The 18,041-nt window shown below is 34.2% G+C and overlaps 1 protein-coding gene across 2 annotated transcripts in view; it reads right to left on the bottom strand.

Annotated features, from left to right (window-relative positions):
- The window catches only part of LOC106068453 (NEDD4-like E3 ubiquitin-protein ligase WWP1), a 31,682-nt gene extending 13,933 nt beyond the window's left edge, over positions 1 to 17,749 (bottom strand). The window contains exons 1-14 of one of the 2 annotated variants that reach the window (XM_013227817.2): positions 17,648 to 17,749; positions 13,494 to 13,602; positions 13,101 to 13,248; positions 12,165 to 12,289; positions 9,388 to 9,510; positions 8,882 to 9,112; positions 8,023 to 8,146; positions 7,704 to 7,799; positions 6,516 to 6,742; positions 6,293 to 6,377; positions 5,477 to 5,605; positions 4,186 to 4,339; positions 3,595 to 3,683; positions 2,210 to 2,369 (exon numbers count right to left, since the gene is read on the bottom strand). In XM_013227817.2, coding sequence (XP_013083271.1) covers positions 2,210 to 2,369; positions 3,595 to 3,683; positions 4,186 to 4,339; positions 5,477 to 5,605; positions 6,293 to 6,377; positions 6,516 to 6,742; positions 7,704 to 7,799; positions 8,023 to 8,146; positions 8,882 to 9,112; positions 9,388 to 9,510; positions 12,165 to 12,289; positions 13,101 to 13,248; positions 13,494 to 13,560 — 1,758 coding nt within the window. In that variant the 5' untranslated portion in view covers positions 13,561 to 13,602; positions 17,648 to 17,749. Of the gene's footprint in view, positions 1 to 2,209; positions 2,370 to 3,594; positions 3,684 to 4,185; positions 4,340 to 5,476; positions 5,606 to 6,292; positions 6,378 to 6,515; positions 6,743 to 7,703; positions 7,800 to 8,022; positions 8,147 to 8,881; positions 9,113 to 9,387; positions 9,511 to 12,164; positions 12,290 to 13,100; positions 13,249 to 13,493; positions 13,603 to 17,583 lie in introns of both variants that reach the window. The other variant, XM_013227816.2, reaches the window with a different exon arrangement.
- Between the last annotated feature and the right edge of the window lie 292 nt (positions 17,750 to 18,041).

Here is an 18,041-nt window from a genome sequence, read left to right as displayed (position 1 = left end):
ACATTTCTCCAACACCCAATCTCAAATCAAGCTGAAATTTTGGCACAATTATTTCTTTTACCTGACAATACAAGAATTGATAAAAGAAATAATCAACCAATTAGTTAATTAGCTATTGGTAATTAATTACTTTGTTTGCTATCTCAGACAAGAGAAAGAAATGGCACTTGACTGAAGTGGTGGTATAAGCTGAATTAGTCCCCCTTTATAGGTCACCACACTAAATTGAAACAAACAATATATAACTATACAGTGATAACTAGCAGTGATTAGCATGTCGGCCAAAGGAGGCATGAGTTCAAATTCAGGTCATTCTTCTTTTTTCACTTTTTTTGTAAATGCTTTTAAAAACCAATTAAGGCAAAATCCACCCAGATATCCCTTTCTCTCCCCCACCCCCCTCATTTTCCCAACTGATTGAGATAAGTGATAGGATCATAGCATATTGAGAAAGCTAAAAGCATGAAATAGCGCTAGACAAAACAATTGGTAAAAAATATTTCTAATCACAGATTTAATGTTGTTGGTCTATTTATTACAAACTTAATTGCATGACTGCTCCAAACTAATTGATACAACTACACTTAAAATAAGCTTTGTTTTTTTTTCCAAAGCTACATTAAAATTCTGTCTATGAGTACTGAGATACCACCTAAATCAGTGGTTCTCAACCTTTTAAGCGTGGTGACCCCTTTTTACAATCCCCCACTCTGCCGCAACCCACCTCCCCCTGCTGACATACACAGCAATATAAGAATAGACAAAACAATCCATTTTTTCGATGGTCATTGGCGACCCCTGGCAAATCGTCAATCAACCCCCAAGTTGAGAATCCCTGACCTACATGGATGCCAAGTAGGTTTTATTTCATTCGAATCAAATTTGTTACTTTAGTTTTAAAGTAGATCTATATGGCCAATGCTTTAGCACCACCAAATCTGTCCTAATAGATAACCATATCATTAATTATTTTTTTTAAACAACGCTTACATGAAGGAAGAAAATTCATTTGTGAAAATGGTAATTAAGACAATGTTAATGACAAAATCCATTACAGTTTTCTTTACTATCAATTAATATACATTCAGTCTTTGATATAATCTCTACATAAAAAGTTGATTATGTTATTTTACTCTAGATATCTTTCAATTCCAATTTTAAGTACCTTTGGAATAAGTTATTTTACTAATATAGGTAAAACACTATGCTTGACCTATGGCGAAAACACTATGCTTGAACTATAGCTAAAACACTATGCTTGACCCATAGCTAAAACACTATGCTTGACCCATAGCTAAACCACTATGCTTGGCATATAGCCAAAACACTATGCTTGAACTATAGCTAAAACACTATGCTTGACCCATAGCTAAAACACTATGCTTGACCCATAGCTAAAACACTATGCTTGACCTATAGCGAAACCACTATGCTTGACCTATAGCGAAACCACTATGCTTGGCATATAGCCAAACCACTATGCTTGAACTATAGCTAAAACACTATGCTTGACCCATAGCTAAAACACTATGCTTGACCCATAGCTAAAACACTATGCTTGACCTATAGCGAAACCACTATGCTTGACCTATAGCGAAACCACTATGCTTGGCCTATAGCCAAAACACTATGCTTGACCTAAAGCTAAAACACATATTGTAATTTGTCTTACACAAACTTTCATTCCAAAATTAAGTATACAAATATTAATTGTAGATAAAATAAATGAGAAATGGACGAGCTCCCATCCAAATCACAAGAAAGACGACGCTTACTATAAGCTATCCCGACAAGACCAACGTCTAATCTTTCGACTCAGGACCGGACACAACAGAATGCGACAACACATGTTCCGGAAGCTCAAAATTGGAACCAGTGAAATCTGCCCATGTGGAGTATCACCAGAAAATGCCGACCACGTCCTCCAAAACTGCTCTCTCTACCAAGAGGCATAAGACATTGGCCCCAAATCACCCCAATAGAAAGAAAACTATATGGAGAGCTCCCTGATTTGGAAACCACTGCGCAGTTCATCTCATGTATTGGTCTAGTCATATGAACACTCCAACATAACAATGAGAACGATGAAGAAGTATACAAATAGTATACACACCCCACAGCAAACAGGCTACACTCTCCCTTAGAACATTCAAAGTAAAGTTTGTGGCCTCGAAGCCTCTTAAAAGCAACACCAATAATTCAAACTTACCATAGCTATAAATCGTCCAATAAACTTAAAGTACTGCAGATGGTCTGGGTTGATACTGGAGGCTGGGTTGATTTGTAAACTATAGTTGCTGTTGCTAGCATACTCAAAGAGACAGTACATTGGGTTCAGGACATCATGGGAGACATGGAAGAACCATTCCCTGAAATCACATCAGAGATTATACAACAAAACATTTAGAACATCAATGAAATCACATCAGAGACATTACAATGAAACATCAAGACATCACTGAAATCACATCAGAGATATTACAATAAAACTTTTAGACATCAATGAAATCAAACATCACAGACATTACAACAGAACATCAAAACATCACTGAAATTAAATCATGAGACATATTACACTAAAACATCAAGATATTGAAATCAAATCATCAGACAAATTACAGCTAAATAGCAAGACATCACTGAAATCAACATATTACAACAAAAAAATGATATCACTGGAATGAAAATATTTAAACAGGAACAAATCATCTCTCAATGATCATTTATACTATGTGATTGATAGACATGGTTACTGCGCTATGTTGCTTTAACAATTTCCTTTTCAACAAAGGTCACTAATACATACATTTAGTTAACAGGTCTAGAGTTTAACCTACAAGTAACCTGGCTTATATTTTAGCAGAAACAGAAGCAGAAAAAACCTTATTATAAGATCTTTATCAGATCAGCAATCCAAACCTTTCTATCCAGCTTACAATGTTACTGTAGATCAGTGATGCCCAACCTAATTCGGCCCGCGGGCCTTTATAATTTCCTACACTCGTCTCGCAGGCCACATGAACGAAAAGTTATAAAATGAAATGAAATTATTCGGAAACTATTTTGGTAGAAACCTATGGATTTGATACCAAGAATGCCACCATATTAATTGTATAATGCCGTTTTTATGTTGTTGTTTTATCAAACAGCCAGAGACTTTCTTTATAAAATAAACATGTTGGCTTATTATCATATTCATAATAAATATGTATATATATAAATATAATAAAATCTTTTTTTTTTTGTTTGGAAGGTAGATTTCTACACTTAGTGCCGACGTTGCCGCGGGCCGGATGGAACCACGTCGCGGGCCGGATATGGCCCGCGGGCCGTAGTTTGGGCATCACTGCTGTAGATAGTTATGTGATGCAGGTGTTAAGCTTTTTCATGGTGAATACAGTGCATCAACAAAGTAGAGTTTTCCTTAGTTCTTACATGAAAATTTGCTTAGAGTATGAATCTTGACATCAACCATGTTTTTGTTTTTGTTTGCAAGTTTATGTTAGTAGCTGGAACTAAAGTTTACACAGACATCAACATAAATGTTACTTCAGGTGCACTAGGTTAAAAAAAGCACTATGTTAAGCCCCTTACCTAGCTAGGCCACCATAGTCAAGACCTTCCTCCCCTTTGAATATAATGTAGAGTCTTCTTCTCAGGTCAAAAGGCTGCAGTCTCATGATCTTAAAGAAACAATAATGACAATTATTGTATCAGAAACACCAACACTGTGAGTTTATTAGTACCATCACTATTAAGTCATTATCATCAAGCTTTGAGGAATGGCTTCAGAGGCTCAAATCGAAATCTTTGAAAGTTAAGACAAAAACCTTGAACTATGCACCTAATGCATGTAAAGTAGAATATAATGAAGAACAAGTGCCTACCTACTAAAAAAAAATTCAGATCGACCATGGTACTTTCCAAAAATCAAACTCTTCAATATCAAGAACTTAACTTTACATTTTTACCTTGTTGGTAAATAAGTTTGTATAGCTTGATTGTTTTTAAATTTCATAGATGCAAGAGAAATCAAACGAATGTTTATTGTTAAAAGACTAGTGAAATTCTCAAGCACTAGTTAAAGACATTTTCATTACACTAACTTGAGAATGGAGGCTTGTTGGGCACAAGTTAAACTTGACATACTAAATGTAACTGCATATACAGAGAAAATGTTCTGACCTGGGCAAACGAGTCTTCAAACAGATTGTCTCTGGACACTGTTATTTTGACATGACCAGGAAGAGTATTGGAGTGACACAGGTAACGAAACTGACCCAGTTTCCACCTGAAGCTTCTCTCGTATTGAATGGGCACACCATACGCTCCCTTCGGACTGCAGAGAAGAAGTTTTAAAGAGATTAGTTACACAGAGTGATATAGTCTTTGATAACATAATAATAATAATAATAATAATAATCTTTATTGTCCGTATGGAAATTTGTCTTACAATTTGTGCATTACACCAAACAAAAACCATTATAACTATAAGAAACCAAAGTGTACATTCACACCAGACTTACTCATAATTTACATGTGACAAAGTTTATACCAGATTGTTCTTATTTAATGATTTGATTGCCAGGGGAACAAAAGAGTGTTTGTGTCTGTTTGTCTTTGCTATCGGTGTCTTGTATATTTTTTCTGATGGTAAAATCACAAAATCCTGACAGAAAGGGTGATTCTTTATTTCGAGGATCTTGTTAGCTTTTTTATAGATGTTTGTCTCAAACAACTGCCCAAATGGGGTTTCTTTTTTGCCAATGATTTTACCAGCAGCAATTAGGATTCTATAAAGTTTATTCTTATTTTTAATGCTCAGATTGCCATACCAGGCAGTGATATTGAAACTTAAAATATTGCAGATATGAGCGTGATAAACATAGCCAAGGCCTTTTCGCTAACATTAAACGAGGACAGTTTTCTTAGTAATCGTAATCATGAGAAAAACTTCCGGATGCCATGGAGATTCATGAGAAATGTGTAAACGGGTCTTTGAGTACCATACATGAAAATTTTACCATTTTAATCATCTACATGTTAGGGTCAAATTATTTTTATGCATAACTTTTTTTATAAATAGGTAATAGTTCATTTTTGTTTCATAAATATAATTCTATTACGTAACTAGTGTCCTAAATATAATGAAAGTTTAATGAAATCTAATTTATGAAAAGAATTGTAAAACAAAATGTCCAAACTCTTTTGTTCCTTTGGCAATTAAATCATTGAACACTATGTAGCTTACTGTGTAAATTTTGCATGTAATGTTTTAAGAGAAACTGGGGTATGAACATATATCTTGTGTTCTATTGTACAAATGTTTACTCTAATCATGTATTGTTTTTTGTAATGCACAATTGTAAAACAAATTTCCTCATGGATAATAAAGATTATTATTATTATTTTGTTATTATCTATTTCTGTAAATTTCAAATGTAAATCTCAATGGTGAAAGAGCCATGTTGCTTACCCTTTCTGTGGTCCACCTCTAGGATCTTGGAATGTAGTAGTTCTAGTATTATGATCCACAAAGTACCTGACACCTTCAGCTGTGTACCTCATCTCCCAGCCTTCAGGTAAAGGATCTTCTTGCATAATTCTGAAATCCACAGAACAGAATAATACCCAAACAACAAGAAGAGCCATCAAATACAGCTTTCATGTCGACAGAACAAAAGGACACGCTAGAAAATAAAAGTAGATTATTTACATGTTAGGGGCATGGTGGCCTAGTAAAAGTGCTTGGCTTCTGAGCCATGGGTCTTGGGAGAAAAATCTATGTGAAGATTGGGATTTTGAATTTCAGGATTTTTAGTATACCCATAAGTCCACTCAACTCTAATGGATACTTGACACTAGTTGGGGAAAGTAAAGATGGTTTGTCAATATACTGGCCATATGACACCCCTGTTAACCATCAGTCCCAGAAACAGACGATATTTACATCCATGGATTGCAATTTACTTTGTTGTATTTATTTACATGTTAATTAACACAATTATAATTATTTTCACCTTTCAAGGAACATCTGTAATCTTATCAGATAAGCATTAACAGAATAAATATTTATCTAATTTTTTTTATAGCAGTGTTTCCCAAACTGTGTTCTACAAACTACTGGAATAATTAACTAAAGTAGGGCACCATGTTAATTAATCTCTCTAAATAAAAGCAAAGTGTTCTACTAAATACTCAAGATGTGAGAAGTGCTCCATTAAGGAAAAAATTTGGGAAACACTGTTTTAAAGTATTCAAATGTATCTATTATCAGGCCAGAGCTACATACCCTTGAGTTCTAGGATCCTCCCATTGTGTTGTTCTATTTCTATGGTTCACAAAATAAACTCTGTTATTGGAATCCACTCTTTTTTCTGAAATCAAAAGCACATTTTACTATTGAACATCTTAAGACAAACTATTATGAATAATGCAAAAGTCAGTCAAATATATATTTTAAATTAAATAATTATTCCGTTTTAAATTCAGTCCTAAGTTTAAGGTTTCCTTACCCCAGCCATCAGGTAGAGGCCCCAGTGGATCATTCTCCTGTGCAGGTGCTGCCTGCTGCGGATATAAAAACCTCTGACCAAACTGCTCCAGCGTGCGATTGCCTCGCCATTCTTGCCAGTTAGCATAGTTGTTGAGAGACTCTGTGCTCGGACATTGCCAGGTAGTGGTCCTTGTGTTGTGGTCTACATAATAAGTACGTCCACGGGGGTCTGTTCGACGTTCCCAGCTAAAAAAAAAAAAAAAAAAAAAAAAAAAAGCATGAATTTATAGTTTATGGTAAATGTATTACCTAAACAAAAAAACTCTAGATGACCAAAAAGATAAAACAGCTAATTAATGAAAAGAAAGTATAGGGTCAGCAATTTAAAGTTTATAGATATGAAAAAAAAACTGAAAATAATATCTGAGAGATAAAATATGGATCTCTCAAGAAAAATGTAAAAAATCATTTTTTTTTTAAATTCTAAAGCATGCTGGGAAGAATTGGATAGACTTTCCATGTGTTATTATAAATAGCGAAATTTCATGGGATGACCATCTTGAATCTCTTGCAAAGAAAGTAAGACCAAGTCTCTTTTGTGTACATAATGTCATAAACAACTACAATTAAAATATACAAGAGCATTTTAATTTAGTTTTACCATGTGACAACGAAAAAATGTGCTAATATATGCAAGAACATAGGAAAGGTAGCATCTCATTCTAACTGCTAGAACACTCAGCAAGTCTTATAAAAACTGCATGCATAGCTGCTCCATTTCCGATCAAAATTTTTCCTTGACAATTGTACAAGACACCTGCACCTACTTCACAATAACCATGTCTCAAAGTGGAGGACTTTGGTCCATTATGAACAAAACATTACAAAACTTTTTTTCCTCCACTGTCTAAAGAATGTGAACAAGACTAAGAAATCTGTTATGTTATTGTCACTGTGTTATGGCTATTGACCATATTCTATTTTTATGTGGTATGTATTTTGTTTTTTAATTGCAAAGAGCTGACTAAGTCATTCCACATTTCTGATTTAAATCAATAAATAAGCAATGAAATCAATAAATCTCAAGTTTTAATAAGCAATGAAACCAATACGTCTAAAGTTTTAATGTTTTAAAAATGTGCAAAGCTGTTAAAGATTAAAATGATAAGGATTAAGGAAGAAGAACAAAAATCAAACTGTGTCTTACCCTCTAGGTAATGGCTGCGGCCTTTCCCATGTTGTAGTTCTGGTATTATGATCCACATAATACGGTCGACCATGTACATCAGTCCTCATTTCCCAACTGCATGAACATAGGTAATTTTTTAAGCATTGATATTTTTACTTTATATAAATTAGTAAATATATAAATAAGGTGTCAGATATAAGTATTTCTAATTCTCTAGCTTTGTTGCTATATTTACCAAATGTTTTTAATTAGTACTTAAATATGGTAGTGTACTATCCACCAAACACATAAATGTAAAACCGTTCTAGTGTTTGCTCATAACAAAAGTCTATCTCACCCAGGAGGCAATGGTTCAGTGGACACCGGTCCAGTACTAGTTGGGGGAGCTGTTGTTGGTGGCGCAGTAGAAGAGGAATCTGAAGTACTGTTACTGGAAGCAGTCCTTGGTAGTGGCGGCACTGCTGTAGACAATATACATTTTATTTTTAAAGCCTAACTAGTATTTACAATAAAACACATAGTCAATGGAGGAAGAACATTTTATATTAGCAGAAGACATGAATGAATAATTGATCAATCATACAAACTCATGAAACATTTAGTGCACAGTTTCATTAAGTTTATCAACCCTAAAAAGTAACGCCAATAAAGAGGTCTGTTAAATTTCATAACTCTCTGACATGTTCAATTGCATAAGCTCTGCATTACAGATTCGCTGAGATAACTGATAGGAAAGTTTTTTAAAAAGTTAACAAAGATTTAAAGAAAAAACAAAAATAATTGAACTAAGTACTAAACCTAAGTCATTAATTAATGTGACCAGATGGATTATTAAAAAAAATGGAAAAGGACATGCATATTAAAAAGTTTTTGTTGAAGGTAATAATGGTTTTAAAATTGGCTTTTATTTGCTGAATATATTTTAGTTTTTGGCAAAGTTATAAAAAAAATAATTTTGAACCAAGATGATTTCACTGAGAAAATTAATTGAAATTTAGTAATTAGGGCATATTAATAAGTAGCCACCACTTATAAAAGTTAAAATCGAGCGTAGTTATTATAAATTTTTTTTTAGAGTAATTTATATAAGTTAACAGTTTTGACAGATTCTTTCATTATCGGAAAAGCATCTAAGTAACTTATTTTTCCTTCCACTGTCCACAGGGTCACAAATGACTATAACAATACTCTCTAACCTGCTGCTGTTGGTGAGGCTGCTGGGCTGGGGTTAGCAGGAGGAGGAGGGACAGGAGGCGGGGTGCGCCCTTGTGAATTTGGAGCTCCTGGCGCCCTCGGAGCAGGTCTACGCACACCATCTGCAACTGAAGCTCTGTTGCTGTTTGGGTTTCTCTGGGCTGGAAGTGGTGGCCCATTGGCTGAGGCTGCAGCCGCAGAACCATTCTGAATTCCACTAACTGGCCTCGCACCTGTGTTCGAAATAAAAATGCAGATACAAGATTTATTTACCTAAATATCAAGGGTCTTCATAATGGAGTTTTTTTGTTAAATATTGACAATAATTATCATTCATTCTATTTGTTACTGTCATACAAGTTGTGTTGAAAGGTATAAAAATGACAGATAACAAGGAAAGAAAATGGGAAATCAAGAAATGAAAAAAAAAACTTCAGATAGACGCATTAGCATTAGATAAAGCCTAAAATTATTAAATGTATTTGTTATATGAAGGATATATTCTTACCATTTTTTCTGTCTTTGGGAAAATTCCTCATGTTAACTTCCATATCACTTAAAATCAGAGTGAGTTCCCCTACTTTGCCCTTGCCATCTGCTTGTAGCTCTATTGTTTTGTTGCAGTTTTTTACTGAAGACCACACACACATTTATTTCGAAAGTTACAGACATATTTTTTTTTTACAAAAACAGCTAAATTCTTAAAGAATTTTGAAAGTCTGTTGATTCTGATATATCACATAGTAACATCAATATAATATTGGTCCCTATTACAGCATCATTAATCCCAAATATGGCTAATAAGAGTAAGCATGCTCACCCTTTATATAACATAAACATATACCACTTAAGGGAGATCAAAAATAGGTTTATAGATATCACAGATATAGAAAACACAATAGTATTACCAAAAAACACACATATATATATATATATATATATATATATATATATATATATATATATATATATATATATATATATATATATATATATGATTGATAGGTATGTGACATCACCATTCCATAATGTCTAAATATAGTTCAGAGAGTTTGAGAACACTAGAAGCTAGTGAAATCTGGAAGCATTAACCTTGTAAATAATATAAAAGGTGAGGCAATAAAAGCCTTTGGGTTCCTTGTAAAATTTGGCCCCTAGTGCTGCCTTTAAATGTGTAATACGTATGTAAGCTACACATAAGTTGGAACTCACTCCCCATCAATCTCAGACAGACAAAATGCTACTCAACTTTCAAGAAGAACATTAAGACCCACCTGTTTAAAACTTTTTTAGATTAGTTTGTCATGTTAGCTCGTGTTTGTAATGTTATAACAGCGCCTTGAGCCTACCTCTTCCGAAGAGGCAGATCATGTACAGAGCAGATTTTCGTTTTACGAAATATCATAGAACAAAGTCTTGAGTACCAACAACGGCTAACGATCAGTTTTGTGGACTTCAAAAAAGCGTTTGATAGTGTCCACCGAGAATCACTATGGAAAATAGTTAGAGAATACGGTATCCCAGAAAATTTCGTCCAGATCCTACGACACCTTTACAGTCAGTCGAGTTGCTGCATTAAAACAGAAGAGGGAACAACAGAGTTTTTTACAATTGAGACAGGTGTGAGACAGGGGTGCACCTTATCTCCCTTCCTTTTCCTCCTAGCCATCGACTATATAATGAGGAGAGCAATGAACCAGACTGCCTTTGGTATTCCATGGCATGAACAACTCCGATTGACGGACTTGGACTTTGCTGATGATGTTGCACTACTCGGGGCTACAAATAAATGCATTCAAGAAATGACGGAGAGCCTAGACAGAGAGGCACCCAAAATTGGCCTCCGCATAAACTTGGATAAGACTAAAATTATGCGAGTTGGATATAAGGCAAAGGGTGTCCCCGTCAGACTTGGCGAGTCAAAGCTTGAAGAGCTGGACAAGTTCACGTACCTTGGCAGCATCATAACAAATGATGGAGATGCTTACCATGATGTAGCATGTCGAATAGGAAAGGCAGGGAGCATTTTCCAAAGGCTGCAGCCTATTTGGACTAGCCAAGCCATTGGACTCGAGACAAAAATACACCTTCTCAACACAATCGTCATTCCAACTGCTACATATGCATGTGAGACGTGGAAGTCATCTGTCAAAATTGAGAAAAGACTAAATGTGGCTCAACAGAGATGGCTGAGACGGATTTTGGGAGTCAGTTACACAGACCGGATCTCAAACAAGGAAATCCTATGCCGAACTGGGAGTCGAACACTTGGTGAGGTTGTGACTGAGCGTCGCATGAGGTTTGCGGGACATGTTCTACGTCAAAATGAATTACGCACACCAAGAGTTGCGATAACATGGAAGCCAAAATGAGGAAAGCGCAAACAGGGACGTCCTCGTATTACCTGGCGACACACCTTCATGGAGGACCTCAGAACAGTGGACACCAGGTGGGAGGAGGCTTCAGACATTGCCAGTGACAGATCATTATGGAGACAGCTTGCCGCCCAATGCGCCGAACGGCGCAGGAGGACCTAAGTCTAAGTCTTGAGCCTACATTTTGTTTGTTAACAGCGCCTTATAAATAAAATTATTATTATTATAAGTAGGGCTTTAGTGTTTGTTGATATTATTATTCAGTTGGCATTTGACTCTTGAGGTGACTGAATCATTTAGTGACAGAAACACGACTGTTTCTGTATTTATGTTGGTTTTCTGTTTATAGATTAGCGTGAACTTAGTAATTTATATTGATCTTGTAATAAAGGGTGCATGAAGTTCTCACATCTAAATTTGCCAACACAGTACACTTAAGCACCTCAAATATTTATCAAGGTTCTGTACAAATATGCAACACACATCGTAATCATCAAACTCTGTTTTAGTGAGGGCTTGAGAGGCTCAACTCTCTGGCAAAAGCCCAGGAAAGAAACCCTGATGTTTATCAAAGTGCATATATATCACCACACAGGTTGAAAACTAGTGGTTTCCCAGACCTGGCAAGACGCACCCATCATTATATTAAACATGGTCCTAGTGAAACTAATACAAATAATTGTAACGACTTTCGTAAATCAGAGAAACAAATTTACCAGCATACCTTACAAACCGAGCTTAACAAATTAAAAGCTACTTATTTCTATGCCTGTGTTCCAGTGCCTTAATTCTCTCAGACGAGAACAGAAAAATTGCTAGATCTAGAATCACCACGACCCGCGTAGAATGAATTTTTATTACTTTAATTATGACAAACATAACCGAAACAAAAGACACAAAATACGCTTACATTTTCCGTTTTCTTTTTCTAATATAGGATACAGTTCTAAAGTAGCGCAGCCCAGTATAGTGTCAGTCCTGATGCTGTTAGAGCTCATAACCTTGAACTCAATTTTGGAATATGGAGTGGCAAGTCTGTGGAGCAATTCAAATATAGGCTATAAAACACACACTCAAAACAAATGTTACAACTAATAGAATAAACACCCTGAAAACAAACATGTTCCAATTAATACATTCAAAATACAGAAGCAGAGTACATTAGTACATTAATGGAATTGTCTGGTCTTATCTGGCAGTTTAAAATTTGCTATAGCTGATGAATTTGAAGATTTAATGGTCAAAAAAAGTGAATTATTATAATAATAATAATAATATCAATCCTTATTATCCTTAAGGAAATTTGTCTTACAATTTGTGCATTACACCAAACAAAACATTATAAATATAGAAAACCAAAATAAACATTCACACCAGAATCACTCATAGTTTACGAAAAATTTATATCAGATAGTTTCTATTTAATGATTATATTGCCAGGGGAACAAAAGAGGTTTTTGTGCCTTTTTGTCTTTGCTATATGTGTCTTGTATATCTTTTGTGATGGTAAAATCACAAAATCCTGACCCAAACGGTGATTTATTTTCAGAATCTTTAGCTCTTTAAATGAACTTTTTTCTCAAACAGCTGCTCAAATGGTTTTTTTTTTTTTTGCCAATACCAGCTTTAAATTCACAATAAAAAAAACAACAACATAACAAACACAAAAATTGGGGGCTAGTTAATATCGGTTGTGCTAAACACAACAAAGACCCTGAATGTAAACTAGATAAAGAAAACTACAATGTGCTAACAAAAACATGTACATTGAATAAAGTCAAATATATATATATATAATAAAACTAGAACACTAAATACAGATAAAAATAGGAAAAGAAAATCCTACATTGTCATTTGATCATCCCATTTTGGTGTAAGCGTCTTACGACAAACATCTGTCTTGCGGGGTGAATGGCTGTCTACACTGAGCTCTAAATATGGATCAGGCTTTGAAGAGAAGAGACCACCTGTAGCAGTTAGTTTTGCAGAACAAACTGAAATAGGAATGACAAGATGAGACAGTTTAGTTTTTTTATCATTTGGTAGTTATGATCGAACACGATACAAGCAATGATTAAACATGGTACAAGAAATGATTGAACATGAAACAAGCAATGATTGAACATAATACAAGTGATGATTGAGCATGATACAAGTGATGATTGAGCTCCATACAATCAATGACTGAACATGGTACTGATTAACTAAACATTTTTTTTTCCAAAAAAGGCGTACTTACTTGTGATATTCAGCTGAGATAGTTGTGGAGTAATGGCCCCTGTAGCTGCTCCGGCTGCTTCTCCCATGACTTACAAATACAAGATACTAACAAAACAACATCACTGAACCTGGGGAATCATAAACTTATTTCTTAGGAAAGATTTGATATATACATAGATAAATACATATTTTTAACTCTAGTCCATGAACTAACTGCACTTACTCTTACAAACTCTTTACTTTAGTCAACTACTCTTAACACTCGCCTCTAGATTAACCTAGTAGCTAAACTAAATAGTACATACTATATAAGTATAGATTTAGATAGGGTTAGGTTTAGATTAAAAAAATTTTTTATTTAGTTTCATATAGAGCAACGCCGCAAAAATAAAAAATAGTTCTAAGAAAAACAAGACCAAATTCTGATACTACTCTCTTGCGCACACACCATTGGCATCCTGTAAAAACGAGGATAGACTACAAGGTGGCCACACTTTGTCATCAGTGTATCTAAAATAAAGAAATGTCCTTGTACTTTAGTGAACTGATCACTCCATATGTCCCCAGAGAGCCCTGCGCTGCATGGACTCAACGCTTCTAGGGGTGCCACATTTCTCCCCCAAAAGATACGATCAGCTGGAACTCACTCCCTATTGATCTCAGACAGACAACATGCTACACTACTTTCAAGAAGAACATTAAGACTTATCTATTTAAAACTTTTTTAGATTAGTTCGTCATTTTAGCTCTCATGTTTATGTTTGTAATATTATCACAGTGCCTTGAGCCTACATTTTTTTGTTAACAGCGCTCTATAAATTAAAAAATTACTAGTCGACCGGCAGCGTAGCATACGCTGCTATTTTGCAGGGCCGGCCTTAGGCCACAGCAACCTATACGACTGAAGTGGGCCCCGCACTTTCATAGGACCTGCGCTAATTCTAGGTGTATAAATTATTAAATTAAACCATCCTGAAATTGCAAAATATATGAAAAAGTCCTGGAAATCTCCGGAAATTATTAAAATCTGTTGAAAACATACAAATCTCCTTAAATATCTAGACAAAAATTGTCATTTTGGGGTGTCATTCAATATGGAAAATGCCATTCCTACATGCGATTAAAAAACGGCATTATGCAATACCCGTAATTGTGGAAGCTAGTGAAAGAAGCTTCTCCCATCTCAAACTAATGAAGAATTACTTGAGGTCAACAATTCTCAAAGATAGATTGAAACATTTAATAATTCTTGTTATTGAGCGTGATCTATGTAGGAAACAAAATTCTTATGAATATGACTTCGTTACAAGCAAGGCTCCTGTAGTAATTCTGTGCGCAGTAAAGAATGAATAAAATGCAAAGACGAATATATTTTCTAATACAAACTCTTAATTTTCACTTATTATCCATATCCCTACCCAAACTGGGCCCCGCGAAATACGTTTCGCATTAAGCCCCACAATGGTTAAGTCCAGCCCTGCTATTTAGTGACGAGTGAATACAGAGTAGAGTACATGTTCTCTTTCCATGACTTCATGGTCACAATGGTTAAGTCAGGTCCTGCTATTTAGTGAAGGGTGAATACTACTTGTTATCTCCCCCCTCCCTCTTTTTTTTCTGCCTCTAAAATTATGTTGGGTAACTCTGTCCGATTTGCAGAAATAAAAGAGTGATCTTTCCATTACTTGGAAACTCTTGAGCCATGAAGAGAATTATATATATAGATTATTATTATGGACTCTAGATCTACTATCAAGAGGATATTTTATATAGATCTAGATGACTATTTTTATATTTAAATTTTGATAGTTCCGTAATGATTAGCTCTAGTAAAAAACAGTAAACATCTATAGACTCTTCATCCATTTGTCAATGAAAATAGATATGTTGTAACGTTTCATTACACATAGTTACAATAAAATCTGATGTCAAAGAGGGTCAGGCCGCTGAGTTGTAGAGCTAACATTAATGAACACTTACTCCACCTTCGTAGCTTAGGGAACACCCTCTATGCTAGGGAACACTTCATGGCGATAGTATTAAAAAAGTTATAATCTTCAATTGTTTTTTGTTTAATATCGATTTCTTTTGAGACCAACTCAAGACAAACAGGTTAGTGTTACTTTTCCCACAGTCAGTTTCTCCCTTTTCTGCTTATAACCAGGCCATTGGACATGTACAATAGCTTTACTTGTTGCCTACCTGGTTGACATATTAAATCAATTTTTTTTATTTCCCAGAGTTATATCCCTCTATATGCATTATTAACAATAAAATAGCTTTCCCTTATATCAATGATTGTAATAAATGAATATTAGGGAACACCCTAATTTACACTTTCTGATAGCATCGAATAGCATAGGTGTTTCCATGCCTAATTAGAAGCATTTTATGTAGGTCATGTTTAGCTGATGCCTCAGCTCTAAAAAAATGTCCTTAACTGGCTTAACTCTGGACATGACCACTTCTGTTCTAGATGAAAAAAAAAAAAAAAAGAATTATCGTTTCAGTGTACTCTGACCCCCAAGTAAAACTCTTGCCTTTCAGAGTTACAAACGAAATTAAATGAACTATGAAGAAGAGCATGCATGCACAATGACAATACACTGGTTCCAGCTTAGCTAGCAAAATAAAAGCTCTTTTTTTTTAACAAATATTGTGGGGTGTTTTCTAATTTAAAAAAAAAAATAAATAAAATGTGTTCGCAAGAATATCTAACTCAACAGTCTTTACTACTGTAGCCACTCTAGATCTATCTCTAGTCTGAGTAGATCTGATTTTGATATATAGAGTAATATAGAGTCTAGAGTAGAGTGTTACTAATGACTAGACCACAATCTAGATTCTAGAGTGTCAAGAGTCACTAGAGACAAAAGAGTCAATAGTTGGAATAACTTTTAAATTGAATATCTAGTCTATATATAGTTAATATAGATCTGGATTTAGAAGAAAGTATAAATCTAAAGTCTATCTCTATAGTATTGACTCATTAGTAGGCCTAATTATTATATAATATATAGATTTATATATATTTAAATCTAGATTAGATTACTAGAATTTAGAATACTAGTAATAGATTCTAAAAATATTTTAATTCTAACATCTAAATCTAGTAATCTAGACCTAGATCATTTGTATGTTTAAGTCAGATCTATATTATAATATATATACAACTGATCTAGTAGACCTATATATAGACATTGACATTTAAATTTAATACTATTATTATTATATTTATAGATCTAGAATCTAGTATTCTAGTTCATCTAGAATCTATTCTTATACTAATTTAACTAATTCTAGATCTCATCTAACTCTAGTCCTAACCCTAGTCTAGAATCTAGATTTTAAATAGATTGTCTGATTACTCAGTAATCAGACTGATTATATAATTAGTAAGTCAGTGGAGAGAGTTTATAGATCTATGTCTATACTGTCTATAGTATATATACTATAATTAGTATAATACTACTAAATACTAGTCTATAACTAGTATAACTATAATTAAGTCTATTTGTATGATTCTAGATCTAGATCTAATGATAATCTAGATTTAGTCTTGGACTAGACTGTTAGTCACTCAGTCACTATAGTAAGTAAGTGTACTGTACTAAACTGTAGAGTTTTCTTAGAGTAGTCTGTTACCCCTGACCCTGCCTCTGCTGAAGATTGTCAGTGTAGTCAATCATACTTGATGTAGACTAGAAATCAACAAGAATAGACTCTAGATCTATATACTCTATAGACATACTCGCTGATTATGACTGAATATAATACACTAACATTGATAGTGAATAGTGATTTAATACTTGATAGTAAAGTAATGATACTGATCAGATACTAGAATTTAGTGATCTAGATTACAAGTAGATCTATATGATTAGTGACATTAGTATATATCTACTAGACTGTAACTAGACTATCTAGACTGACTAGACTAGACTCACTAGTCATTAGACTAGTCGTCACTAGTTACTCACTAGATCTAGTAGTAGAGGTAGAGCTAAGAGTAAGAGTGTCAGTGTGTCACTGTGTGACTAGAGAATCAGAATGATTCTAAGAATGTCTAAATAAAGATATCTAGATCTAGGTCTAGATAATTTAATTACCGTCTAGACTTAAGACTCTAACACAGGCAGTCTCAAAAAAGACAAGATCAAACAACTGACAAACCTTCCGATGGTGGTGTGTTACTATTTCAATCTAAAATTACTTTTGTGTGTCAACAAACTTATCACTGAATAGACGACCACCATTGATGATCATGTGACCTGTGACGTAATAGACCAAAACATTTTTTTTTTCAACTATGGCTTTAATCTATATTTTGATTAGAATAGAAAATAATAATTATATTTAGACCCTAGATCTACATAAAGAATATAGATCTCCAGATAAAGGGTATTAAACACAAAATATTAACATTTACACAATTATTTTAGGAGTTATAAACATAATAATAGACAAACCATTAACTAACATTATTGTGGTAATTGCTGAGAATTACCAACTAAAGAAATAGAAAATCCACGCACCCCCCCCCCCCCCAAAAAAAAAAAACAACAGC

Source organism: Biomphalaria glabrata, chromosome 7, assembly GCF_947242115.1.
Source record: "Biomphalaria glabrata chromosome 7, xgBioGlab47.1, whole genome shotgun sequence".
NCBI lineage: Eukaryota > Metazoa > Mollusca > Gastropoda > Planorbidae > Biomphalaria > Biomphalaria glabrata.
Note: the sequence above shows the minus strand (reverse complement) of the source record. Positions and strands in the feature narration are given on the sequence as shown.